We start from the raw sequence: 27,398 nt of genomic DNA, 5'->3' as shown, positions 1-27,398 counted from the left end.
TGGTGGCTCGTGTGTGGTGACGTCATGATCATGATGCTTGCGTCGTGTTTGAGGCTGCTGCATGGGGGACACAGCTATCTCTCGTAGTACTGTGCACCGTGAGTTGCCTGGCACCCATGTGGTAGGAGGGCAGCAGCACCCTGCACACCTAGCTGCCACCTCACTGTCACCATGGCTGCAAATGAGGACCAGGAGGTGAGTGTGTGGCCTGTACAGCAGTGTGCACTCCTAGCTGTAACACTCCAACCAGCATACACTGAGCTATAGTCAGTCTCAGGGTCTAGTCCACATTTACCCCTATACACTTTAGCAATTCTTTAAATATCAACGCTGCCTTTCTCATGTCATTATACCAGTGCTGTACAGTTCATCTCTAATCACACCTTGGACAGTGCTGGTGGCTGCACCTCCAGGAGCTTTAATATAAGTCAGTTAAAATAGCTTGGCGTCAGGTTTGAGGATATTTTGGCATTTCCTCTAATTTTGTGGCCTGTAATTCATCCAAGCTCACACTCCATTCTGGTGGAGCTGTACTGGATCGGACTCTAGTATTTGTAAAGAGTATAAAATATTTATTGTAGGATATCACTTCAGGTGCATATATTCTTCAGGTGCAAGAATCAGCCAGTAAATAAATATAACATAAGTCTTCTGTGAAGCGTGTGGTTGCTGACAAGGCTGTTTACTCGTTGATGGAAGCCTGTGACTTGTATTGTGCTACGACGGTTCATAGAAATATGTCCGTCTCCAATGAGCTGCTGTGGAAAGAGTTTACGAAGAACTTATAATTTTACATGACAATTAGTTTTCTGTTAAATCAAATAAGCTCAGAAAATAGGTTCTCTGTGCATGAAGAGCGCTGCACCTGTGTTTTACTACATATGTTATTGAAAAGTAAATCATGTCAGATACTGGAGCAGCAGGCTACAAGGCCATGGGGGATATACATTAAATAAGGGCAAACAACTCATAATAGTCTTACAAATGTTATAATAAAACACTGTATTTGAACTTTTGATACATTTTTTCTTTCCATTTCCAGATGGAGCTAGAAGCTCTTCGGTCTATCTATGAAGGCGATGATTGTTTTAAAGAGATCGGGCCTTCCGTTTTCCAGTATCGGGTAAATAAATGACCCAAATTCTCTGTAATCATTATCTTATGGATACCGTGCCATAGCGATTGTCTTAATTAATTGTAAGACTGTGAATAGAAGTATATTTTTTCACTAAAACAAAGCTGTCTTATAAGGCTACACTCTCTAATGCCGCGTATCCACTACGCGACAGTACTGAGCGATTGCACGGTTACGACATCGTAATTGGGCACAAATCGTGCAAACTAATGTTGGAAACGACCAGCGATGTGCGCTCCCGCTGGTCGTTTCCAACATCAGTCATCGCCCGAACATGCTGGTCAATCTGCCGGTAACGACAGATTGCCCATGTACGGGGATGATTGATGTGCCTACACTAAACAACTGATCGTTCAGTGTAGTAGGCACAGCACAGACTGTGAAACGACTGCATGATTACAATGTCGTAATCGTGCAGTCGTTTCACAGTCTGCTAGTGGATACGCACCTTAAGGCCCATATATAGAACTGGTACATTTTATTTTGTATTATTTACATAGTGTATTTCTACATTGTTTAAAAAGTTTGACTTAAAAAAAAATAAATCTGTTGTATACTGCCAGATATTAAATTATTACTCATGTTTTGGTATTATTTTGTACATATTCCTGGTTTCTTTACACTTTTATAATACGATTTATATTTTTCTTGCCTTGCTACTTTAGTTGAAATAAAAATGTTATTAATTGTGAACTAAACTAAATTATGGATACCAAATATGCCCCATACTTTGTATATGGTTTTGAATTTCTCTTTCACTTATCCCAGTTTTTGTTTTACTTACTACTTTGAGATCAGGCAGCGCTACACCTTTTTCAGTGTAGATTATAAACCCATTTAATTGTCCTTTTAATGTTTTCTAGGTTGGTGATGTTGGAGACCCCAAGGCCTTTCTTGTTGAAATACTGTGGCCAGAAACCTACCCTGAAACCTCTCCAAAGATATCTATGAATGCATTTTTTAATAATCAAATGTAAGTATATTTTTTACTATTCAGTAAAAAAATTAATTTATTTTCCTATTTATGTATAGTATTTCTCTGTCTCACCCAGTTCCCCAGGTATCAAACAGAACATTATAAACAAGTTACAAGAGCAAGTGGAGGCCAATCTTGGTACAGCAATGACTTACACCTTATTTGAGTATGCCAAAGACAGTAAGGAAGAGCTAATGGAAAATCACCAGCCATTCAGCAGCAGTGTAGTAAGTATATAACACTTGGCCCTTTTTATTATGTTGGCAACAGACAAGAGGACACATGCCTGTATTAACGGTATATGTTCTGTGTGGGACGGGACTGTAACTAGTTTGTAAGAATTGAGAAACCATGTCCAGCAATGGGGACATTTGTCATCAGCAATATTTCAGAATGTGGTTTTTTGTTTTTTTTTTGTTCAGAAGAAGAAACTTTGTGAGATTTAACCACTGTTAAACAAGTAATTTAAGTTTCTGCAATAATTTATCAGTTACTTATATAGCGCCAGCATATTCTTTTGCGCTTTACAATTGGGAACAAACCGTAAAGAACAAGACTGGTAATAACAAACAGGGCCCTGCTCGCAAGCTTACATTCTATTGGGAAATAGGCATTGATACATAAGGATAGCTGCTACCTATTGCATAGTGGCCCAGCCAGATTGCAAAGGCTATTGGTGGGCTGTATGATCCAGTCACACAGGAATGTTGGCCTATGGTCACCATGATGTGAAGTGAAGAAAGATTAAAATATGTAAAAGTTATGTGTGGACTGTATAGAGGGGGATGTAATTCGGTAGCATAGCTTATGCAGGTGGTTCTGGAATTTGTTAAGCTTTCCTGAAGAGGTGAGTTTTCAGGGAACGCTTGAAGGTTTGGAAATTAGAGGAAAGTCTTATTGTGCGTGGGAGGGCATTCCACATAGTGGGTGCAGCCCAAAAAAACCCCTGTACCCATGAATGGGAGAAGGGGATGCATGAGAATGAGAGGCGTAGAGGTCAGGTTGGGAGATATTTTGAGATGGGGCAAAGAGATGTATGTTTGTGTAGTTTGGTTAATAGCCTTATGTGTAAGTAAATGTATATTTTCTATTGAATTAATAATTATTGTATGTTTGAGTTGCCAATTGTGTCCACTATTATATTTTGCCTGCTAATTATCCAACTTCCAGAAATCCTTAGTTACACAGGGCAACATTTAAGCTTTGGAGTAAATTCCGTTTAAGGGAACAAAGTTGCACATGGGAAACCCCTGATGTATTTTCTGCAAATATGATCCAAGATGCAGTCACAACCGAGATTACGGTGAGTTAGTACATATGTTTAAAGAACCAATAATTTAAAAGGCAAAACTGGGCTAGTTTTTCTTTTTAAAATATTGGCACTTTAAATAAATACAGGCTAGCTCACCAGAATCGTGCCCTTGCCTGAATCTTGCAGGCTATTCCATAACTTAGATTAGCTATAGTAGTGTCTGCTCTAAATCTGTGCGCACATAACCTTACCCCATGGCTCCTGCATCTTGTAGCTGGAATTACTCCTAAATTTAAATGGGGCCCATAAGTAGTAAGGTGGAGAAAAGAGCCAGGCTCGGCAATCGTTCAGAAACTAATTGTGTTGATCCAGGAGAAGGGAAAAAGAAACAGTGTGTATCTGTTGACCATTTGCCTTCCAAGATAATGATCTCTACTAATTATATCTACAGATGAGATTTATTGTAAGAAAGGCATCCAATCTATTTTACTGTAGAAATTACAATCAGCAGGAAGTAATTCCAAAGTTTAACCACCCTTAAGGTGGGTACACATTAGGTGAACCCCCCGATGCAAGGCCCAATGGTGCCATTGAACGATTGTGACCGCCCGATATGTCGTTAACTGCCATCATTGAACTTGCCGGTGTCGGAACGACCCCAATGTGCATAGTTGGGTACACACTAGACAATGTGCCTGATATGTCTGCCCTATCCGTGGGATCAGACGACATATCGTCTAGTGTGTACCCGGCATTACAGTAATGAGCCACTTTCCTATGCCTACAGTGAAACTACCGATACAGTACATGCTTATTGTGAAACCACTCTTAGGGAGTGATTCAATTGTTTTAACCATAGCTATTTCTTTTGGGTGTCTGACCGAGCAATTCAGTTGTTGCTCCGTTTGGGCGCACACAGCTGCAGCTGCACACATATCTGTTCCCAGCCTTCCAGGGTGGCGAGCAGAAATGTGCGATAAGTCAGCTGTTTGGCTGCCCAAAGCATGACTTTAGACGGGGTTAGCTGCTATACGCGGATAAACCCTGTGCTTTTTGTAAAGCACACATGGCACTGGTGCCTGAACGGAGCAATAATTGAATTGCTCTGTCTGGGCCCCATAGCTCTTGGGCGTCCAAAAACATTTGAATCGCCCCCACAGAGTAAAGATCCCCTTCCTATTCTCGTTGTGAAACCACCCTTACAGTACAGATCCCCTCCCTTATGCTCATTGTGAAACCCCCTTTCTTCAATTTGCATCAGATGACTTATGTCCTGCCAATGGTTCTTTATATGAAAACTTTGTCTAAAGCTATGTATACATTTGAACTTATTAATTCGTCATCCTGTGAGAACCATGGTCAACATATGTTTTTCTGTCATTTGCAACTCATCATTTCAGATAATTTTTGTATTTATAGAAATCATTTTCTTCAGATTATCCCACAGGTTCTCAAACTTGGTCCTCAGGACCCCAAACAGTGTTTGTTTTCCAGTTCTCCTCACAAAATCACAAGTGAGATATTGGCTCCACCTGTGGATCTTTTAAAATGTGTCGGTGAGTACTTAATACACCTGTGCACCTGCTGGGTGACCTGCAAAACGTGACCTGTGTGGGGTCCTGAGGACCAAGTTTGAGAACCACTGGTTTATCCCAATACATATGCAATTAATTCTTATACTTGTTGTTCTATAATTATTTTTTCAGTCCCTTCTAGCTATTACAGTTTAAACTTTCCTTCTTCTTCAGGGTCCTTAAGGATCCACAGGGATACCTTGGGGTGTAGGTGGTGGTTAAGGAATGGACACCAAACAGTTAAGCTATAGAGCTCCCAGAATGGCTTCGGTCCTCCCCCTATACCCCGCCTCCGAGGCAAATCAGTTTGCTTGGTGTCCGGCAGGAGTCGGATCTCCGTTATGACAGTTGCCTTATGCAGCCCAAAGCTTTTATTTTATGATTGACTTCTATTTTCACTTTTTTTTTTTTTTTTACACTGAGCGAGCAGCATCAGACTGTCTTCTTGACGTCTGTGCTGCCGCTCCATGACCCCTCCGGGGCCGCAACTCCAGCCCTGACTGATACTTTCGGCTGGCTCCCGGGGACCTTGCTAGCCGCCCCCACGGGAGGATCCCAGACTGCAGCTCGGAAGCCAGGGGACAGGTAAGGCGGATTACCGCTTGCAGTAACCCGCGGATGGGGCAGTCTTACCTCCGGGCTCTGGGGACAGACAGGAGGTGCTGAGTGTGCTCCCCTTTAATGAGGAGAAGGGGTATAAATATGTTACATATTCACCCTGAGGAAGGACCAGGAAGGTCAGAAATGCGTTGGTGTGTTCATTAGGACTTTTTATTATGGTGTTGGATTCACCCCTGATTTAGATCTAAGGAACGCTTTGGAGGAACCCCAATGAGGTGACTCCAGCTGCTATAGGTGATATCCAACACTGGTTTATGGTTTATTTTTTTATCTTTTTTTCTGGACTATTTATCTGTAATAAATGTTTAAAATGGAAAGAAGATTCTGAATAAAGGACTTAATTATCCACCGTGTAAAGCTTCTGTATGGAGTACTGAGGGATACATAGAAACCTTTTGGGGAACATCAATACCTGGTCCCAGGTGAGTTAATTCCCTACGGGGAGAGTTTGTATCTCATGCAGTGAAGATATCATTACTGATGGTGGTGAAAGGAATTAAAGAAACCTTTTGTAGGAATATAGGGCACCTCAAGTAGGTGAGAGTCCCCAAGTGGTCATTCTACCATATTATAAACCCCTCTGTTGGATTGGAGTTTAATAATTTTTTATCTCCTTCATTTTGAGATATATCGTATCCAGAAAACAGGAGAGGAATTCATAATTGTGACAGTGTCTGTGGTACGCTTACTTTTTTCTGTGTATCTGAAGGAGTGGTGCTCCTAAAGCTTGTACTGGGCCGCAGTTACAGGGCGCAGGCGGTTTGGATTATTGTTTTATTTGCTCACCGGAGCCGTCCACGTGATCCACTAGACCACCAGGGTACATATGGTGCGGGAAGCCAGGGTCCCTGTGGTCAAAAATCATCTAGGGGAGGACAGCCTTCCCTATTACAGCGGCCCCTCAGCACAGGGTGCCATTCCTCAGAGGTCTAGGTGCTCTGAGCTGCTCTCCTCCTCCTCCACCCCCTCAGAGAGCTCCGGCGGCTATCTTCCCCCATGTTCAGCCACAGCTCTCTCTGGGGAAACGCTGGATCCGTTCCCCAGTACATACTTCTCCCTGGAGACAGGTTATGTAGCGCTATAGCCTACCAGACATTGACTCACTGACCAGAGAGTCTGGGTAGTTGATTGTAGTGCCAAATTTGCAGTAATATATTTCCTGCATTGTATGTGACTTATGCTAGCACTGTCTATCTGTATGGTACTTCCTAATCTGTACAATTTGTCTATCCCGATATATTGAGGGTTAATGTGCTTCACATTGATGTATCGTTTGTGAAGACTGTCACATACTTTTGGGTTGCACTAATCACAGTGCCAATACCTTGTGCTGTGCTCTCTCCTACAGCTTCTATAAGTACAGGCAGGATCACTATACTGCATATACACTTATATTTGTTGAATACTGTGGCATGCCTTGTGGCTGCATATTGCTCAGTGCCATATTGTGTGTTAGTTTACTCTGCAGCTATGTTTAGCAAGGGCAAGAGTAACAATCGGACTGCTGCACCTATTCTGCTATCATGGAATTCCTGTGCAGCAAGTTTACATAAGGAGGATTTAATTCAGGATGGTCTGTGTGCAAGGTGCTATACTACACCAGGTCTATCAGCCCCTGCCCAGGAGCCCCCCTGGGCTTTATTTTCTCAGCTGCTAGCTACTATTGCAGACCGCCTGGCAGTCCCGGCAGTAATTCACCCTATGGGGTAGCCACAACAGGTACAAGCAATACAGGTACCTCCTATGACCCCTCCTTGGGTAGATACTCTATACCTCAGTTCAGAGTCTGGCTACTCCTGCTACTGCCTTTCAAAATATTTTGCACGGCGAGAAGCTCCTGCCTAGTAAAACTACTAAGCGTCCTGTGTTATCTTCACAGTCTACGCATCTATCAGATACTGAGGTATAATGCGACGAGGCAGATGAATCTGATCTTTCTAACACTGACTCTCCCACAGGGGAGGAAGAATTTCAGTCACAACTTGATATACCTGCTTTGGTGCGTGCTGTCAGATCTATCCTCCAAAGAGATGTTGATGTGCCCGCTCCCAAATCAAAGCACCCACTATTTAAACAACAAAAAGTGGTTTTGGCAGAGTTTCCTCTCTCTGATCAGCTAGCTGAACACATTGCAGCAGCTTGGCAGACACATAGTGAGAGGTTTCTGCCTCTCTCAGAGAGCCTGACTAAATATTACCCTTTTCCTGCAGCTCATTGAGCAAAATGGGAATCTCCCCCAGAAGTAGATTCCCATGTTACAAGATTGGTTAAATCTTCTACAATTACCTATCCATACAGCTTCCTCACTGAAGGAACCTACGGATAGAGAGATTGAGGCAGGCCATAAATCTGTGTATTCTCTTTCAGGAGCTATTGCTCGCCCTACTATGGCTAATGCCTGGGTAGATGCCCTAGCGGAGTCTCTCTCTTTGGATGCATCCCGGGATCAGCTGTCATATATAGCTCACATAAGGAATGCAGCCGCATATATTGGAGAAGCAACCTTGGATGCTACTCTTCTGGCCTCTAGAGCTTCTGCTACGTCAGTGTCTGCCTGCCGCACCCTCTGGCTGCGTTCATGGAAGGCAGATTCAGACTCTAAGAAGGCCTTGGAATTATTGCCTTACACTGGAGGCATTCTGTTTGGCCCAGAATTGGAGAAGATTGTAGCCACGTTAGCAGCATCTAAGAATTCTTTCCTGCCTTCAGCAACTACTACAAAACCCTGAACAACGTCCTTCAGGTCCTTTCGTCCCCAAGGAAAACCTAAGGGTCAGTCATTTCCTAGACAGTCGGCCTCCACTAAGGCCGCAAAGCCCAGCCCAGGAACAAACAGACTTGGGCTACCAGACGCCCAGCTGCCAAAGCAGAGGACAAGCCCTCCTCCTGACGGGTTGGTCCTCCCCCTGGGAGATCGTAGAGTAGGAGGCCGACTTCTTTGCTTCACCCAATTCTGGTGTCGGGCCACCACAGACGCCGGGGTACAAGAAGTAGTCTCTCACGGGTATGCCCTCTCATTTCTAAGACTGCCTCCCCACCAATTTTTCTGCACAGGTCCCCCAGCAGACCCTTACTGTAAGTGGGAGTAATAGTTCCAGTCCCGCTCGCTCAGCGGGGGAATGGTTATTATTCCACCCTGTTTCTGGTTCAGAAACCAAATGGGTCCTATCAACCTATTCTCAATCTCAAGTCCCTGAACAAGTTTATCAAGGTGCCCAGGTTTCGGATGGAAACTCTGCATTCTATTGTTCTAGCTATGGAGCCTGGGGACTTTATGGTTTCTCTGGATATTGTCAGGGAGTCGGGCTACTACCATACCTAGACCTACTGCTCTTAGCGCGCTCTCCAGAGATTCTTTAACGCCATCTGCAGATCATCATTGCTCTATTACAGAGGCACGGCTGGTTGATAAACTGGAAGAAGTCCTCCCTGAACCCTTCAGAAAGGATCATCTGGGAGCTCTGCTCGATTCTCAAACCCAGAGAATCTTCCTGACGATGAACAAGATTTCCACACTTCGGCTACGCAGATTCTTCCTACGCAGTCGTTGAGTGTCTGTTCATGCAGCAATGCAGATTCTGGGATTCAGGGTATCCACCTTCGACATAGTGGAATACACTCAGTTCCACTCCAGGCCACTACAACGAATGATCCTCTCCAGGTGGAACGGGTTGCCTCAGTGGATCAGATCCCAGACAATGATTCTTTCTCCAGTAGTTCGTTTGTCCCTCTCCTGGTGGTTACAGATGTCCCACCTGACCAAGGGTCGCCCCATTTGGGTCCCGGACTGGGTACTTCTTACAACAGACACAAGTCTCCGAGGATGGGGCACAGTGACCGGTCAACACTCCTTCCAGGGTCCTTGGACTCTGCCAATCTGTGTTTTGGAACTCCGAGCCATCTACAGAGCCCTCATTCTGGCAGTGGCTTACATCAATCACCAGGGAGGCACTCGAAATTGGTCGGCAATGGCAGAAGTGTCCCGCATTCTTACATGGGTCGAAGGTCACATCCCGGCCATTTCCGCAGGTTTCATTCCGGGCGTACTCAATTTCGAAGCAGACTTACTCAGCCATCACAACGTGCATGCAGGGGAATGGTCTTTCCACCCAGAAGTCTTTCAACTCCTAATGGACAGGTGGGGCCTGCCAGAGGTGGACCTCCCGTCGCAATCTGCTCGAATACAGGTCCAGAACAAGGGATGCCGAAGCAGCCATCGTAGACGCCTTGTCAGTCAAGTGGACCTTTCACCTGGCATATCTCTTCCCTCCAGTCTCCCTTCTTCCATGAGTCCTTCGGAAGTTCAAGAAAGATGGAGGCACGGTCCTGCTGGTGGCACCAGCTTGGCCCAGATGGCATTGGTACTCCGATCTTCAGAGTCTCTCTATAGATGTCCCGTTTCTACTTCCACACCTGCCGGACCTGTTGTCTCAGGATCCCTGCCTTTACCCGGACATGGGTCGTCCTAAGGCCCAAAGGGTTTTCTCGCTCTGTGGTCCAGACTATACGCAGAGCACGTAAGCTGGCTTCTGCCCCGAATCTATCAGAGTGTGGCATACATACTTCCAATGGTGTGCCACTAGAAGCTATTACCCTCAGGAGTTTAGGGTTTCTCGAGTCCTAGCCTTCCTTCAAGCTGGATTGGACCTTGGACTTCGTCTTCACTCACTGAAAGTACATGTCTCTGCTCTATCCATTTAGTTTTACTGCAGAATTGCTTCTTTCAGGGTGTCCTCCATATACAACCTCCCTTTGTCCTGCCGGTGGCTTCGAGGGATTTGTCAGTGGTTCTTCAAGCCCTTCAGGGCCCTCCGTTTGAACTTCTGGGATCTGTGGAACTCAAGTGGCTCACAGTGAAGACTCTTTTTCTTCTAGTGATAGCTTCCTCATGTTGGGGGTCAAACTTGGAGGCTCTTTCCTGTCACTCCCCATTTCTAATTATTCATCAGGACAGGGCTGTTCTTCGGACTCACCCTGGTTTTCTTCCCAAAGTTGTTTCTCGTTTCCATATTAATGAGGAAATTGTAGTCCAGGCCTTTCAGTCACCAGACCTCTCGGCAGGTGAGGCCTCATTGGATGTGGTCCGGGCCCTCAGGATCTATGTGGACCATACCAATTCTCTTCGGCGAACAGATACTATATTTGTTCTATATGGATTACACAAGAAGGGCTGGCCTGCCAACAAACAGACTTTGACCAGATGGCTTCGTATGGCTATCTCACAGGCATACACATAGGCGGACCTTCCTGTACCGGCTTCTGTCACTGCTCATTCCACTCGCTCGTGGGTCCCTCATGGGCACCTCACCGTGGCGCCTCACCTGAACAGTTTTCTAAGGCAGCCACGTGGTCTTCTGTCCACACCTTTCTTAGGTTTTATGCCTTCAATACCTTTGCCTCTCAGGATACTTCGACGCAGGATTCTCCTCTCAGCTCAGGAGCGTCCCTACCCTTGAATACTGCTTTGGGACATCCCCAAGGTATCCCTGTGGAGCCCTATGGACCCTGAAGAAGAAAATGAGTTATGGTAAAACTTGCCTTTAACTCTTTCTTCGAAGTCCATATGATCCACAGGGCGCCCACCCTGACACACCTGGCTGCTATAGGTTTATGTTTCTGGTGACCTGTTTCCCGTCCCTTTGATGTGCGTGTGATTCTTCTGTGTACCAGTCTTCCTTCTCTCCTCTCCTCCTCTTGCCTTGGGCTTGCTAAACCGATTTGCCCCGGGGGCGGGGTATAGGGGGGAAGGACCGGAGCATTCTGGGAGCTCAAAAGCTTAACTATTTGGTGTCCCGTCTTTAACCACCACCTACACCCCAAGGTATCCCTGTGGACCCTATGGACTTTGAAGAAAAAGAGTTAACAAAGGTAAGTTTTACCATAGCTCTCATTATTTCCTCCCTTTATTATCTCCAATACTATCCAACCACATTATTTGCCTTTTTATCTGTAGAGATGTTACTATAGAGTATGTTATTGCCTCTGTTATGTACAGTAGTCCCATGTGGACTCTGATGTATTATTTAAGAGCACACTCTGCTTGTCTACCATCTTCTGCACTGACCCAACATTCCCTTTATAAAGCTGATTTCTTCTTCAGGATCTATAGGGTCCACAGGAGCTACCTTGAACCGGTATGTAGTTGGAGTGATCCATTGCACCAAACAGCTTACAGCTTTGAAGCTCCCAGCATGCACTGGTCCTCCTCCATATATACCACAGCCACAGGCATTGTCTTTTTGTTTGGTGCTTGGCAAGTTCAGACGCACCAGTTATAACAGCAGGACTGCTTAGGCAGTCCCAGGCTTTTTTCTTTCTTTGATTTCGTTTTTGTAAACTACTGAGTTTAGCGGTACTAGGCGCCCATATAGGGCGCATGTACTGCAACTCCTTCTACCTCCGCCGATGCCGAAACGCCAGTACTGCTATAGTTAGCTAGCGGCATCGCTGGGGTCTGGACTGCGATCGGATTCACGGAGATGGCAGGTAAGGCGATTCCTCGTTGTCGGGGAATTGTGCACTGCAGTCCTGGCCTCCGGTGTAGGAGACACATCAGAGGCAGCTGCGGGTGAAGGTCTCTTATAACGTCGCCTCACTAAGGCGGCTGGGGCCTTATCGTCTTTCGCCGGGGATGGGTAGTAGACGCATTGGTAAGTGTCTACTACTGTGAGGCCAGTGTACCCGTGCTGTCAAAATCGCAGTTATGGGGAGATAGGCGATACCCCGGCCGCTTCTCCAACCCAGACGCAACTTCTTGTGTAGATTCCCAGGTCTGGTTTGCTACTTCTGACCACCTCGTGTGTGAGATGCTCACAGTCCATCTTGGGTGCACTGCTGAAAGCTGTTGGTTCTCAGAGGTTTGGTCTGTCTCCCTATATACCTTTCCACTGGGTCAGGTATATAGTGCTTTATATCCTACCAATATCCCTGTGGAGCTGGTCAGTTGATTCAACGTCCATTTGCAGTAGCATTTGAAAGTATGCATTGTATGTGACTGTAATGCTAGCTGCTGTACTTATACTGCCTTTTTATTTCTAAACTGTTAGATATATCTGTGGCTGTGTTTCTCCTCATCCCTCTGCAAAAACAGGGTGCAGTTTTTCATGGTCTTTTTGGCATTTACTTGTGAAGATGGTCACATTGCATTTATACCTTATACTTGTTATACATTGCTATGTCTAAAGGTAAAGGAGAGAAGGATGAGCCTTTAGCGCATGTAAATCCTGTCGGCTGGTCTGTCAGAGCAGGATTTGGTGTAAGAGAGTCTGTTATAAACAGCCACCTCTCCAATCTGTATGCACCTGCACAAGAGCCACCCGGAGGGTCCTCTTGGTCTCAGGTTTTGTCACAGTTAATGGACCGTGCAGCGGCGTCATGGGCTCTGGCTATGGACTGCCTCCTGCTATGGAGACAGCCCACAGCATTTACATCCTTCTATGTATGTGTCTCCCATTAATCCTGTTTGGTTTAATGCTTATGCTCACTCTAGTCAGAGTATGCTGCGATCTATAGCCCTCTGCAGGTAATGCAAGCAAATAGACCAGTTGCGGCAAAGCAAGAGCATATGAGATATGCCATCAGGCGCAGCCTGAGGATTCTACTGTATAACTATCACTGTTATTGCTCCATATTTACCCTCAACTACCAGGTGCGTAGGGGTTAAATGGTATTTCACATTTACTTGTGAAGACTGAGCTGCCCATCCCCCTCTCTCCTGATTAGTTGGAGAAGCTGCAGTAGAATGTTTACTGAGTGGAGATCTAACCTCTATCTGAGTATACCTTTTTTCCTAGGATCAAGGTATATACAGTAGCACTAGAATCCTACCAACTTTTTTGTTTGTGTAAGTTGATTTAGTGCTGTTTTGTAAGTATATTTGTATGCACTTTTATTCTATCAAGATGGTACTGCCCACTTGCAAATGTATTTATATTTGAGATGTGCGCCGACCCCCGTGTTTTGGTCTTGGTTTTGGATCTGGATCTCCCCTGGTTTTGGATCTGAATCTGGTATTGGATTTTTTTTCCTTGGTGTTTTTTATTTTTTGGTTTTGGATCTTTTTTTTCCAAAAAATTATGTAAACAGCTAAAGCCACATAATTTGGGCCTGTTTTGTTCCTACAGTATTATTAACCTTAATAACAATCATTGTCAGGCATTTCTAGGCATTTTTAACCACCTCACAACTCACGATATTGATTTCACTATTTTTCACCAATATAGGCCAAAGGCTGCAGCGAGCTGGCTGGCTAAAGTAAGCAACAGTGCAGAGGCACAAACGCACGGCAGTTTAAAAAAATATCAGACATCTATGAAACATTGCCACACAGTAGTGGCAGACAGGATGGCAGTTTAATAAACTATAATAATGTCAGTCAGCAATGTCCCAAATTGTGCCAAATGGAAAGGAAAGAGGTGCAAGATGGAATTGTCCCTCCCACCCACTCTTTTGTGGGATATTTAAAAGGACATGCAGAGTTTAACAAACCAAGCACTTCAGCCACAAAAGTGTCAGTCCTAGTGGCTAAACTCCTTGGTTTGTTTGGGCCCCCACAAAATATTTTTTGGAAGGACTACCTTCAATTATTAAGGAGGTGGTTTATGATGAGGGTGTTGGTGGTGGAGATTGCATGTGCTGGTCCAAACTGCTGGTAGCTGATACTGGACTGCTTGTTATTAATTTACAAATTATAATTTTGTTAAACAAATTGCATGAACTCGCTGCAAATGACGTAACAGGGAGGAGGTGCCTAAATGGTTAACATCCCTTCCTCTGCTAACTTTGGCTTTACAAATGGAACAGATGCCTTCACAACTGTTGTCAGAATTTAGATTAAAATAATTCCACACCCAAGACATGGCATTTCTGGCTTTCTTTTTATCATGCGCAACAACTGCTGCCACTGGTGGCTGATTTGCGCAAACAACATCCTCATTACTGTCAGATAGGACACAAATTTCCCCCTGATCCTCCTTTTGCACTTCCTCCACACTATCATCCTCATTATTTATTATTTCACCATCTAATATTAGCACAGCCGTCATGGCGTCAGTGATCAGCTGTGAAACTGGGTAATAGCTGTTATACTTCCTCTATCGAAGGACTGTTTAATAGTCAATTGTTTTTTTAAATTACTACTAGTAATAGTCTTCTTGGTCCCTTTCTGGTATGAAGATGCACCCCCAGCAGCAGCAACAGGCGTAGCACTCAAGGATCCTTCTGAGGAATCATGGATAGTAGAGGAGTCGGTTATGCTTATGAAATTGGATGCAGGACTACTTCCGATTACGAATGAGGATGTTGATGATGATGCAGGTGGTGGTGGTGGATATTGCAGGCGCTTGGATCCAGATAGAAGGGAGCAGCTAGGTGACACTGGACTGATTGTTGTTCGGTTTTTTTTGTCCCCAAAGTTTTAGAATTTTTAAATACCCTTTCCAATTTGATGAATGCGCTGCAAGTGACGTAACACGGAGGAGGTTCCAAGATGGTTAAGGTCCTTACCTCTACTCACTGTTACTTGGCAATGGTTACAAATGGCTTGGCAAAGGTTGTCCGGATTTGGGTGGAAATGATTCCGCACATGAGAAGTGGATATATTGGTCCTTTGCCCAGGCTTGCCAACAATGGGATTTTTCCCACCATGGGCAACAACACTTCCCTGATTTACGGTTTTTACACAAACATCCTCGCCATCAACATCATCAACATCCTCATCATTATCGTTGTTATCGCCAACTAGATAAATATCCTCCTTATCCTCCTCATGCATCTCTACAGAAGCATCCTCGATTTCTACGTCAGAAGGCACACACATGGTGGAAGGAGGATCCTCTTCAAGTACAGCTTTACTAGAAAGGTCAGACTCACACATGGCAACAGCGGACACACTTGGGCTCTCCTCGAGGATTTGTGATTTTTCAGAGCACACAGTTGGTTCCGGTGTCTTACTCGTCTTAACAATTTTTTTTTTTTTGTACCTCTGTTACAAGCAGAGGGGCTTAAATTATCATTATAACCATCAGTTATCATAAATACAGGCCAATGCCTTATCCTTTCCTTGCCACTTCGTGTGGTGAATGGCATATTGCCAATTTTTTGTTTCTCTAATGCTAACTTAGCTTTTTTTTTTTTTTTATTGCTTAAACAGGGTAAAAGTTAGATTTTTTTTTTTTAGCCTGACTTAAACCCTGATATATCGACCTTCACAGATAACGTTGACGGCCTTGCATTGTCATCATGACTGCTGCCGGCAGCTACAAGACTGGTATGTGGATCCTGCTCTCCGGTCATGTGACTGTCCTCCATACTCGCTACGCACACAACCACACACAAAATTTTTTTTTTTTTTATTTGAACACTGGGGGTGAACCCCTGGAAGAGACAGCAGCACAGCACCCCTGCGCACCCCTGCGCACCTACGCTGATGACAGGTGTGGCTACATTTTTTTTTATTTGAACACTGAGGTGAACCTCTGAAAGAGGCAGCAGCCCCTTAACAGACAGCAGCAGAGCACCCCTGCGCTGACAAGTGTGGCTAATGCACAAAAAAATATATTTATTTTTTCACACAGGGGGTGGGTGAAGAGCACCCCTGAAGGACAGAGCAGCCCCTATGGACAGGACAACAGCCAGCCCCTATGGACAGGACAACAGCCAGCCAGCCCCTCTATAGACAACAGCCAGCCCTTATGGACTGGACAACAGCCAGCCCTTATGGACTGGACAACAGCCAGCCCTTATGGACTGGACAACAGCCAGCCCTTATGGACTGGACAACAGCCAGCCCCTATATGAACAACAGTAGCCAGCCCCTATGCACAGCGTCAGCGTGCAACAGCACAGATCAAAGATCCCAGCTCCCTCCCTCTTCACTCTCTACAGCCGGAATGAAAAAATGGCGGCGAGCACAGGACCTTTTATAGAATCCAAAACCCGCGAGAATCCGACAGCAGGATGATGACTTTTTGCCTCGTTTTCAGATCCGAGTCAGGCGGGAAAACCCGAGCCGACTCGGATCTGCCTCGGAACCCCGTAGTTCGGGCGGGTTCGGATCTCTGAGATCCGAACCTGCTCATCCCTAATTTATATGCATGAAAATCATACCAAACTTATGGTTTAGGTAGTTGATTTTAATACCCTTTTGCAAATATATTATATGCATTTTATGTGACTTAGGCTAACAGTGCGGTTGAAAAAAAAAAAAAAAATGTTTTTTTTTCCCCCCCTACCACTAAACTGCCTGGTCTATAGGGGCAGAGTACTTCACATTTATTTTTTTCTGTGAAGGGGGTCACATTGCATTTTTAATCCTACACTGGTTGTAGGTTACTTGCAAGGATAGACTGTTGTCCCCGTGCTGGTTTTATGTAAGGCCTCGCAGGTTTTAATACAGGTGGGACTATGTGTTGATTGATATACACCACAACAGCTCACTTACCAGCACATGTTCAGGGGCCGCTTTGTGTGTCCACCTGGTTTCAGGTTATGATGCAGTTAGTGGACCACGTGTTAGCCCCCACACTGCCTCTTATTTGGGATTCCCACAGTGATTACATCCTGCCCTGATGGAAAATTATGTTCTCTAAGTCCACCTTGCTTTCAGATTCTGATATCTCATCTGAGGGGACAGAGGATACACAGGTTTTCCCCCTCCGGGGAGAGGAGGAGCGTAATTCATCAGTGGATGTTTCTCTCTAGCAGGGGCGGTTAATTCAGTCCTCATTATAAAAGATGAAGTACCGGCTCCTAACACCTAATAAACATGGTGTTTAGACACTGAAGTGATTTAGGCTGGATTACCTCAATTTGATAGCTCACTGAGCGTATGTGGGAAGCATGGAACACTCCAGATAGACTGTTCCAGATTCCAAAAGGACTAATGTCTTTTTGCCCCCCTCTCCCGTAGGGGAGGGTGCATTATGGGTGCAATCCCCAGAAGGTGGTTGGTACAACTCACACATCAGATTCTAAGCCATGCAGTCAATCAGGCTGGCAATAGAATCTGAGATTTTCAGGGTTCCCTGTACATGCAGGATACATATCTGCATGTACCTATTGCAGTGTTCCACCAGGGGTTTCTGAGTTTTGCTGTTCGTCAGCAACATTACCATTGCAATGTGGTCTGTCCACAGCCCCTCGGGGGTGGGCAGGAGGGCGCAGTGACCAAGATAATGGCAGTCATCGTGGCTCATCTCAGACGACAAGGAGTCTGGATACTACCATACTTGGATGACCTCCTGAGATTGGCAATCTCCAGAGGTTTTTCAACACCATCTCCAAATGAACATTGCCTGTCTACAAGAGCATGGCTGAATAATCAATTGGAAAAATTATTTTCTTTCTCCAACTCAGCCGATGGTACATTTGGGGGCATTGCTGGGGGCAGGGGGTTCTTCTGCTAGTGGACAAGATTGCTGCCCTACAATTATGGGTGCGCAAACTGCTCTGCAATCACTTAGCAATGCAGGTGCTGGGCCCCATGGTATCCACCTTCGACACGGTGGCTTATGCCCAGTTCCACTCCAGGTCTCTGCAATGATGGATTCTGGCTCATTGGGATGGTCAGTATCAGCTAATAGTATCAAATGATCCGCATCTCGCCAGAGGTTCGGCTCTCCCGCGCAGGGTGGCTGCAGACAACTAATTTAAGCAAGGGTCGCCTGTTATGGGTCCTAGATTGGGTACTCCTCACCACGGATGCAAGTCTGCGAGGATGGGGATCCTTAACAGGTCATCACACCTTTCAGGGAAGGTGGATGACTTAGGAAAGTCACCTACAGATATGTTTTGGAGCTTTGTGCAATGCCCAGAACCTCCTTCACAGCAGGCCTGTCCAGATTCAGTCCGACAACGCGACTGCAGTGACCTATATCAGGCATCACGTCACAACCACAAGAAGGTCCCCAGGTGCGGGTCCAGAACAAGGGACCCCTCAGCCGCCTTCATGGACACTCTGGCGGTGATGTGGGACTTCAGGTTGGCATACCTGTTTCCTCCAATCTCCCTCCTCCCAAGGGTGGTCAGAAAGTTCAAGTAGGAAGGCGGCAGAATAATACAAATAGCTCCTGCCTGGCAGGGGAGAGGAGAGACATTGGTTCAAAGATCTGACATGTCTATCCATAGACAGTCCACTTCCACTCCCTCTACATCCGGATGTACTAGTTCAGGGTCCCTGCCTATATCCAGATTTACCTCTGCTGGCTTTGACGGCATGTCTCTTGAGTCTTCCGTCTTTAAGATGAAGGGTTTTTCTACTTCTGTGATCCGGACGATATTTAGGGCAAGGAAGCCTGCTTCTGTGTTTATCACAGAATTTGGCATTCTTTTCTTCTTTGGTGTTCCAATAGAAATTATGACCCTAAGGGTTTCAGGGTCTCCCGAAGCTTGCTTTTCTTCAGGCTGGATTAGACTTAGGTCTTCGTCTGGCTACGTTGAGAGTTCAAGTTTCTGCATTGTCAGTGTGGTTCCAGCGCAGAATTGCTTCCCTGCTGGATGTTAGAACATTTTTGCAGGGGGTTCTCTGTCTGCAACCTCCATTTGTCCCTCCGGTGGCACTGAGCGATTTATCTTTGTTTCTCAGGGCATTGCAAGTTGCTCCCTTTGAACCCTTGGCTAAGGTGGACCTTAGATGGTTGACAGCGAAGACTCTCTTTCTTCTCGCTAGTTCCTCAGCTCGCAGAGTTTCTGATTTGGCAGCACTGTCATGTCGCTCTCCATATTTGATTTTTCATCAAATAGAGCTGACCTCCGTATTAGAGCGGGTTACCTTGCAAAAGTAGTGTCCCGTTTTTCATGTGAACAAGAAGATTGTAGTACCTGCCTTTCAGTCTTTCTAAGGGAATGGATCACTCCAACTACATACCCCAAGGTAGATCCTGTTGACCCTATGGACCTCGATGAAAAACAGTTAACTGAGATATGTTATACCATAACTCTAATTATGTTTTGCATGTCTCTTCCTAATCGCCTGCTTGTTTTATTGAAATTCAGGTGAAGTATGACCCCCTTCCCCCCCCCCCCCCCCCAAAGCAGTGTTAGTGTAGTAATAGACTTCTTACTACTACACAGATCAAGGAGCTGGGTGGAATAATGAAATTAAAAATTACATTATTATTAAATCAGTTGTATTATGAATGGACTTTTTACCATTAGTGTTTGTTTTTTACTTTGGTGTTACACTGTTTCTATGGCACAACGCTATCGCCAATATCTGTGTTTTTTCTCATGGAGGTAGTACTCAGGGATGAGCGAACCTGAACGTCATAACCACTCTGGTAATTAGGGCCTATATGAGCAAAATAGACTGTATTGCAAAAATAATCCTGAATCTGTCTGTAAGCATTTGCTTACATGGTCACTAAATGGGGTGTAGTAAATTCTCTGTTAAAGGACCACCCTTTCTACCATTGGGCTTGAATGGAGTAGTGCAAATTGCAACTAAAACTGTTATGGTGGTGTTGTTTCAGGCGTTAGTAGGAAATGACGGCACTTTAGAACCATCAAACATATCTTCATCTGGTAAGAAAAGAGACAAGAAGGAGCAGTTGACAAAAGCACAAAAGAGGAAACTAGCAGACAAAACAGGTGTGTAGTACTATAGGCTGCTCTGTGTAACTTATTCAGATTTATCAAATTCACAAACACATTTGGAATGTTCTTAGGAATACTAGCTGACAGAATGCTGAGCCACCATACATAATGGCAGGCATTATCTGCAAAGGTGAATACAATACTGGGATGAAAAAAACTTCGTATTACCATTGTATAGGTCACTAGTTGGACCACATCTTGAATATAAGGTACAGTTTTGAACACCATCCTGTAAAGACATATAAGGTCTTGAAAGGGTTAATAAAAGGAATAAAGGAGAAATGTATAAAGTGATGACAGATAAAACTTGATTACTACTTTGTCAGGAATAAAAAAGAACTTTAGGTGAGCTAATATGTTAAAATATATCTAAGCTTCAATACCATGATTTTTATAATAAACATTTCACACCAAAGCCCATAAAGGGGATAAGATGTCATTACAGTAGTAGCGAATGGAAGAAAAGATGGTTTTGCAATGTTTTATTAACCACTTAACTGGCATGATCTCATGTGATGTGACCGCAGCCAGTGGAGGCTTTTGTTGACATGGTCACATCACATGCAACCTTGCTGTCTGTCTGACCCCGGCTTTGAGGAAATCCTTTCTACACATGTGCAGAACAGACTTCCTCCTGACCCGACCACTAACAGTGATGTCACGTTCTGTGACCGCTGACAGCACTACCGAAATCATGCCCCAGAATTCTGTTCGAACGGTACTCTGGGTAGCATGTGCCAGAAACTAAAGGGCGAGAAGGGTAACTTAATTCCCTCTGAGCACTGTTTGACTGATCTCTGCAGCAAGTAATCAACTGAAGCAAGTGAGACTGATCATCAGTCCTCCCTGCCCCACGCTCTGGGACTGATGGAGGAGTGGTAAGTGTCCCATGGGGGTGGGTAATGGCCCAGGAGGGGTGTACAGCCATGGCCAAAAGTTTTCAGAATGACACAAGTATTGGTTTTCACAAAGTCTGCTGCTTCAGTCTTTATGATGGCAATTTGCATATTCTCCAGAATGTCATGAAGAGTGACCAGATGAATTGCAATTAATTGCAAAGTCCCTCTTTGCCATGACAAAGAGACTTGGCCTGATTCAGACCCGCTCGCAAGTGGGTCAATGTTTGCCCCCTGTGCATGCGCGAGCCCTAGCGAGCGACTGAAGTTCAGTCGCTTCGGGGCTTGCTACAAGTCGGGGTGGCTGTCGATGGTGAGTGACAGCTCGCCCTGTCTTGTAGGCGGGGGGGGGGGTGGTTAGACAAACTCAGGCATTCCCTTAGTAGTGCCTGGCGTTTGTGGGCGGCCCTACTGACCTCACCAGTGATGTCAGTAGTGGACTTCCTGCTCTATTAGAGCAGGAAGTCCACTCGGGCTTGCGGGAGATGAGACCCTAGCACAGGGTCTCGTTGCAAGCCCGATGGGCGCGATAATCGCGACCATCTCCAGGCCGCTCGCACAAGCTGTGGGTGGTCACCCACAGCTTTGCGAGTGGGCTGGAGGAAGAGAAACAAAACACGACCATCAGACTTGCGAGCTGCCTCCGGCAGCGAGCGGGTCATCAGGCCCTTAATCCCAAAAACATTTCCACTGCATTTCAGGTCTGCCACAAAAGGACCAGCTGACATGTCAGTAATTCTCTCGTTAAAACAGCTGAGAGTGTTGACGAGGACAAGGCTGGAGATCACTCTGTCATGCTGATTGAGTTAGAATTACAGACTGGAAGCTTTAAAAGGAGGGTGGAGCTTGAAATCATTGTTCACTGTTAACCACGGTTACCTGCAAGGAAACATGTGCAGTCATCATTGCTTTGCATAAAAGGGGCTTCACAGGCAAGGATATTGCTGCTAGTAAGATTCCACCTAAATCAACCATTTATCGGATCATCAAGAACTTCAAGGAGAGAGGTTCAATAGTTGTGAGGAAGGCTTCAGGGCACCCAAAAACGTCCAGCAAGCGCTAGGACCGTCTCCTAGAGTTGATTCAGCCGCTGTACCACCAGTGCAGAGCTTGCTCAGGAATGGCAGCAGGCAGGTGTGAGTGCATTTTCAAAATGCACAGTGAGGCGAAGACTATTGGATAATGGCCTGGTGTCAAGAAGGGCAGCAAAGAAGCCACTTCTCTCCTGGAAAAATATCAGGGACAGACTGATATTCTGCAAAAGGTAAAGGGATTGGACTGCTGAGGACTGGGGTAAAGTTATTTTCTCTGATGAATCCCCTTTCAGATTGATGGGGCATCTGGAAAACGCTTGTCCGGAGAAGAAAAGGTGAGCGCTACCATTAGTCCTGTGTTATACCAACAATAAAGCATCCTGAGACCATTCATGTTTGGGGTTGTTTCTCAGCCAAGGGAGTGGACTCACTCACAATTTTGCCTAAGAACACAGCCATGAATAAAGAATGGTACCAAAACATCCCCCAAGAGCAACTTCTCCCAACCATCCAAGAACAGTTTGGTGACGAACAATGCCTTTTCCAGCATGATGGATTACCTTGCCATAAGGCAAAGTGATAACTAAGTGGCTCGGGGAACAAAACATCCAAATTTTGGGTCCGAGGCCAGGAAACTCCCCAGACCTTTATCCCATTGAGAACTTGTAGTCAATCCGCAAGAGGTGGGTGGACAAACAAAAATCCACAAATTCTGACAAACTCCCAGCATTGATTAGGCAAGAATGGGCGGCCATCAGTCAGTATGTGGCACAGAAGTTGATTGACAGCATGCCAGGGTGAATTGCCGAGGTATTGAAAAAGAAGGGTCAACACTGCAAATATTGACTCTTTGCATAAACGTAATGTGATTGTCAATAAAAGCCTTTGACTTATATGAAATGCTTGTAATTTTACTTCGGTCGGTATATCACAGTAACATCTGACAAAAAGGTCTAAAAACACTGAAGCAGCAAACTTTGTGAAAACCAATACTTGTCATTCTCAAAACTTTTGGCCATGGCTGTAGGGGTGTGTGCTGGGTAGAATGGGGGTGTAATGCCCCACATAAGAATTAGTGTCCCTGGGACGAGAGGGGTGGCTTAAACATATATATTTATAGTGACACATGGTGGTGATAGGGGGTGCCTAAGTTGGGGTCTATGGACACTGGTGGCAGGGGGGATAATGCCACTTGGGTTCTATTACAACTAGGGGGTGGGATTGTGCTAATGCCACTGGGGACATAGATCCGTATTCAATATTAGCCGAGCCGCGATACTTTTTTGCGGCCCGGACTTTCCGCGTACTTCGCCTGTTTGGCAGGCAGAAAAGTATCGCACGCGTGCACGCTTTACCCTTCAATATGAAAGTACGCGAAAACTGCACCCGGCGAAACAAACAGGCGGAAAGTGCTGTCAGATTTGGGGAAATCAGTCTGACATCCCCCAAAAGATGCTCTGACATGGGGGTTCACTATGATACCTTCAGCAAGCCAAATCGGGGGGTATTTGGGGTTTTTAAACTGGTTCAATAGCTGCTAAATAGCATTTTTCAATATGTGGTGCAGAATAGTATTCAGGAGTATTTTTTTCAAGAAAAAAACTATTCCCATCAATTTTGGGGTACTTGAAAATGGGGGTCTGCATATTTAAAAGTGTAGCTGTAAAAATCGTGAAAATCCACCTGTGGCAAGTATCTGCGATCAAAAAAAAACTTGGGGTATACTTGGGTACCCCCCCAGAGTCAAGTTCGCTAGTTTTTAAGCTTTGTACCCCAACTTTTTTTTTTTTTTCGCCCCCTTTTTCAAAGTAATTTTTTGGGGGGTCCTTAAGTGGTTTTTAAAAATTTTTTGACGCAGTTTACCTTTGGGGGACTGTCTGAAGGCTGCAGGGGGGTTCCCACACCATTGCACCCCAAAACCCCAATTCAGCCCTCTTTTCCGCCTGCTATTCATTCAACTTCTTCGCCTGGTACATTGCATTGACTAGGCGGAAATTCCTTAATTGAATACAGGGTAAAACCAAAACAGGCGAAAATGACGTCACCCGCGAAAAAGTTTCGGCAAAAACACCCGAAACGGCTTTTCGCTCCAAATTGAACACGGCCCATAGTGTTGCTGGAGGTTTGGAAGGTACTATTACAATGTTGCCACTCGGGGTTGGAAGGTACTATTACAATGGGGCCCTATGTAGATGGGGAGTTGCGAAACTCTCTCTCTCTCTCTCTCTCTCTCTCTCTCTCTCTATATATATATATATATATATATATATATATATATATATATAATTTAAATCCTGTTTAAAAATAAATGGAAAAAAAAACCTGACCATTTTTGGGGATCTAATTAGTTAAGTGGGGAAGGAAAATATATCCTCAGGTGCTGAGAATAAACAATGAGCCCCAGCAGCTATTATGAGACTCTGTAAACTTCCTTAAACAAAAAATGTAAAAATCATTATAACAGCTTTATTTAATAATTTTTTATGGTTTTACGTTTTTACAATGCGTATAGTGAAGGAATTCATTATTATGAGGGAGGTTACTCTGTAGAACTATTTAACATGGACAGCGGTGATGCAAAGTGGCTAACAGAACTGGATTTTGGGGCTGATTCTGAGGACGACGCAGGTGCTGCTGCGTCTTTTGCAGCAGCCATGTCTGCGTCCTTATGCTCTTGCATTCAAAATCAATCTGCGTCGCCCTGCGGTAACCACATGCGTTGTGCAACTCTGACACATGCACACGTAAACATCGGCCAGCTGCGTGCGGCATCGACAAAGCAATATTAATACATTTTTACTTTTGCTTGCAGATCACAAGGGTGAACTACCACGCGGATGGAACTGGGTTGATGTTATTAAGGTAACGCCTTTTATATTAGTGGCATTCTAGAAGGAGGAAAATGTGTTTTGTTTTTGTCCCTTCTGTTTTAAACTAACTTTTTTATATTTCTCAACACTTTGTTTTTCCTTTTTATGCTTGATATCATTGGAATGTTGGGCTCTTTGGCTGTTTACGTTATTCCAGCATGTAAGTATTAAGTCATTAGAAGACCTTCATTTTGTAACTAGTAGAGTATAAACTGTAAAGCATAAGCTTTATCATTGCAGACATAATAACAGGATGACTTAACACACTGAAGTTTGAATAAGCCTCAATTAGTGATTAAGCTTTAACAAGAACTTAAATATAGATAAAGGGCTGAATCTGATAAAGCTAGGGGAGGGGATCAGTATGAAATACCGCAAGTTCAAATTCCGACGCCGGAAGACTGGCAACAGAAGATCCCAACAGGTAAGTATTATGACTATTACTAATCCTACCCCCCTAACCATAACCCTGCCTTAAGCGCCTAAACCTAACCCCCCCCCCTTCCCCGCAGCCTAAACCTAAGTCTTCCGGGGGATGCCTAACACTAACCCCCCCGCGCAGCTGTCCGCGCCCGGCTTACCTTCATTCGGTGTGCCGGGTGTCGGGCTTCCGGCGTAGGTAAAATGACAGGCATCAGGATTTCTATGCCTGTCATTAGACCCCTGCCGAGATTAGACATTCAGGAAGCCGACGGTTGGCATTCCTGACTGCATCCCTAGGGGAGATGCCAGGAGTCCTACAGAGATGTGTCCTCATACATCTAGCTTAAATACATCACGCAGTGAGATATGCCTGGTGTGAGTGAACCGCCAGGTCCTGTGCTACTTTGCTAGCGTTGAGTGTCTTTTTATTTTTTTTTTCTGCAGTCGCGCTGCGGCCCCTACATTTTACCACCTCGTATACAGATTCATAGGCTCAGCCGCACACAGACATACAAGTGTCACATATCAAATTAATCAGCACAGTCTGCTGGTGCGTCCAAGTCGCAAAAAAGACGCCTGGCACTAGCATGGTCTCACGGGACCTGGCGCGCAGAGAGGTGCTTTTTAGCACTACTGCAGCAAAGATGTATAAGGACATATCAGTACACTATGGCTCCTGGTGTCTTCCAGCACAAGTATCAGGTGGATTCCCCCCCCCCCCCCCCCCCAATCTAATTTTTGCTATATAGCGAGCAAATCTGGGTGTATTGCCATTTTAAAGGTTGATTTCACACACAGCTAATAAGTTATGTGTAGATGTAAATAGACAGTATAACACAACATTTTTCTTCACCAAGTGCTAAACAGTAAAAGTTTGTATTTTAGGCTACATATGTATTGAAATTGTTTTTTTAATTCTCTCTGGGGGGGTTTGTCTTGTCATATTGCGTTGGTTAACTTTACATACATGTACCTATTTTCTCTTCTGTAGCAAGATTGTCTCACCTGTGTTGGTATTTTTTGTCTTAGCTGGCTAAAACTGGCTCCCACGAAGATGAATAGAAAAGCAAGTGGAATCTTTTACTACGTCATACAATTGCAGTTCATCTTCGAGACTTGTTTTTTCTTCTTGTTTTACTGCGAATAATTTATTAAAAATACCACATTTTTATAAGCAAAGCCCTTTTTATGTAGGCTTCCTGTTTAATAAAGAAGTGCTGTGTTTATTGTAAATCGAATTTTGATTTGGTATTTTTGCAATTGAATGCATTGCCTTCAGTCTGAGACCGTGACCAAACATGGGAGATCTTGTGATAACACGTAATGAAACACATTCTCGGGGCACATGGCCTGTAGTTCTCTCTCATTCTGGATGCAGTAAGGTTTCCAACACCAAAAATTGTAATTTGTACACTTTTCTTTGTAAAGTTTTACTGGAAGTAAAATGTTTTACTAAACTTCAAGTAACAGTTCATGATTTGCAGGTCTCCTCACAGAATCACAAGTGAAATAATTAGCTCCACCTGTGGATTTTTTAAAATGTGTTATTAGGTAATAAATACACCTGTGTACCTGCTAGGTGACCTGGAAAATGTGACCTGTGTGGGGTCCTGAGGACCGAGTTTGAGAACCACTGCTTTATACTATTCAGGAGAAAATGTTCTTTTGTGTGCACAAATCCTGAAGGTTATTTCCAACCTGATTTTCATTGTGTATCAATATAGTTAGGGTTCTTCCCTCTCAGTTGGTGCTTGTTGTTTAATAGAAGCCTCCAAACTGTTGAAAGCCTAAAGAAATGAGGAACAGTTCAACCAGCATTAGATGAGGTGTATAGTAAAGGTGGCACCTGATTGGATAAGTGCAGTAATCATCCAGTCAGGAGCCACATTTGCTTCACGCATCCTTTTGATGCAGTTTGCATTATATACTCTAGATCAGTGATCTCCAACCCGTAGCTTGTGAGCTACTGGTAGCTCACGGTCTTAATTTTGTAGCTCATCTAGCTGCAGTACTGCCAAGTAAACT

At 44.7% G+C, this 27,398-nt stretch overlaps 1 protein-coding gene across 1 annotated transcript; it reads left to right on the top strand.

Annotated features, from left to right (window-relative positions):
• Nucleotides 1-10: 10 nt before the first annotated feature.
• Nucleotides 11-26,611, top strand: RWDD4 (RWD domain containing 4). The gene is made up of 7 exons (XM_088446971.1): nucleotides 11-195; nucleotides 1,043-1,123; nucleotides 1,999-2,108; nucleotides 2,188-2,338; nucleotides 20,027-20,144; nucleotides 24,893-24,942; nucleotides 26,403-26,611. Exons 1-7 carry the CDS (start codon nucleotides 172-174, stop codon nucleotides 26,433-26,435), a joined length of 567 nt encoding a protein of 188 aa, XP_088303097.1. The 5' UTR covers nucleotides 11-171; the 3' UTR covers nucleotides 26,436-26,611.
• Nucleotides 26,612-27,398: the final 787 nt, after the last annotated feature.

This window comes from Taudactylus pleione, unplaced genomic scaffold (assembly GCF_031769625.1).
Source record: "Taudactylus pleione unplaced genomic scaffold, aTauple2 ptg000408l, whole genome shotgun sequence".
Taxonomy (NCBI): Eukaryota; Metazoa; Chordata; class Amphibia; order Anura; family Myobatrachidae; genus Taudactylus; species Taudactylus pleione.
The sequence above is the reverse complement of the archived record's forward strand: the minus strand, read 5'-3'. Positions and strand labels throughout refer to the sequence as shown.

Coding starts and splice junctions, on each gene's coding strand:
- RWDD4 (XM_088446971.1), top strand. CDS start 172: ATGGCTGCAAATGAGGACCAGGAG. Junction 196..1,042: donor CTGCAAATGAGGACCAGGAG/GTGAGTGTGTGG, acceptor TTCCATTTCCAG/ATGGAGCTAGAAGCTCTTCG. Junction 24,943..26,402: donor ACTGGGTTGATGTTATTAAG/GTAACGCCTTTT, acceptor TTTTTGTCTTAG/CTGGCTAAAACTGGCTCCCA.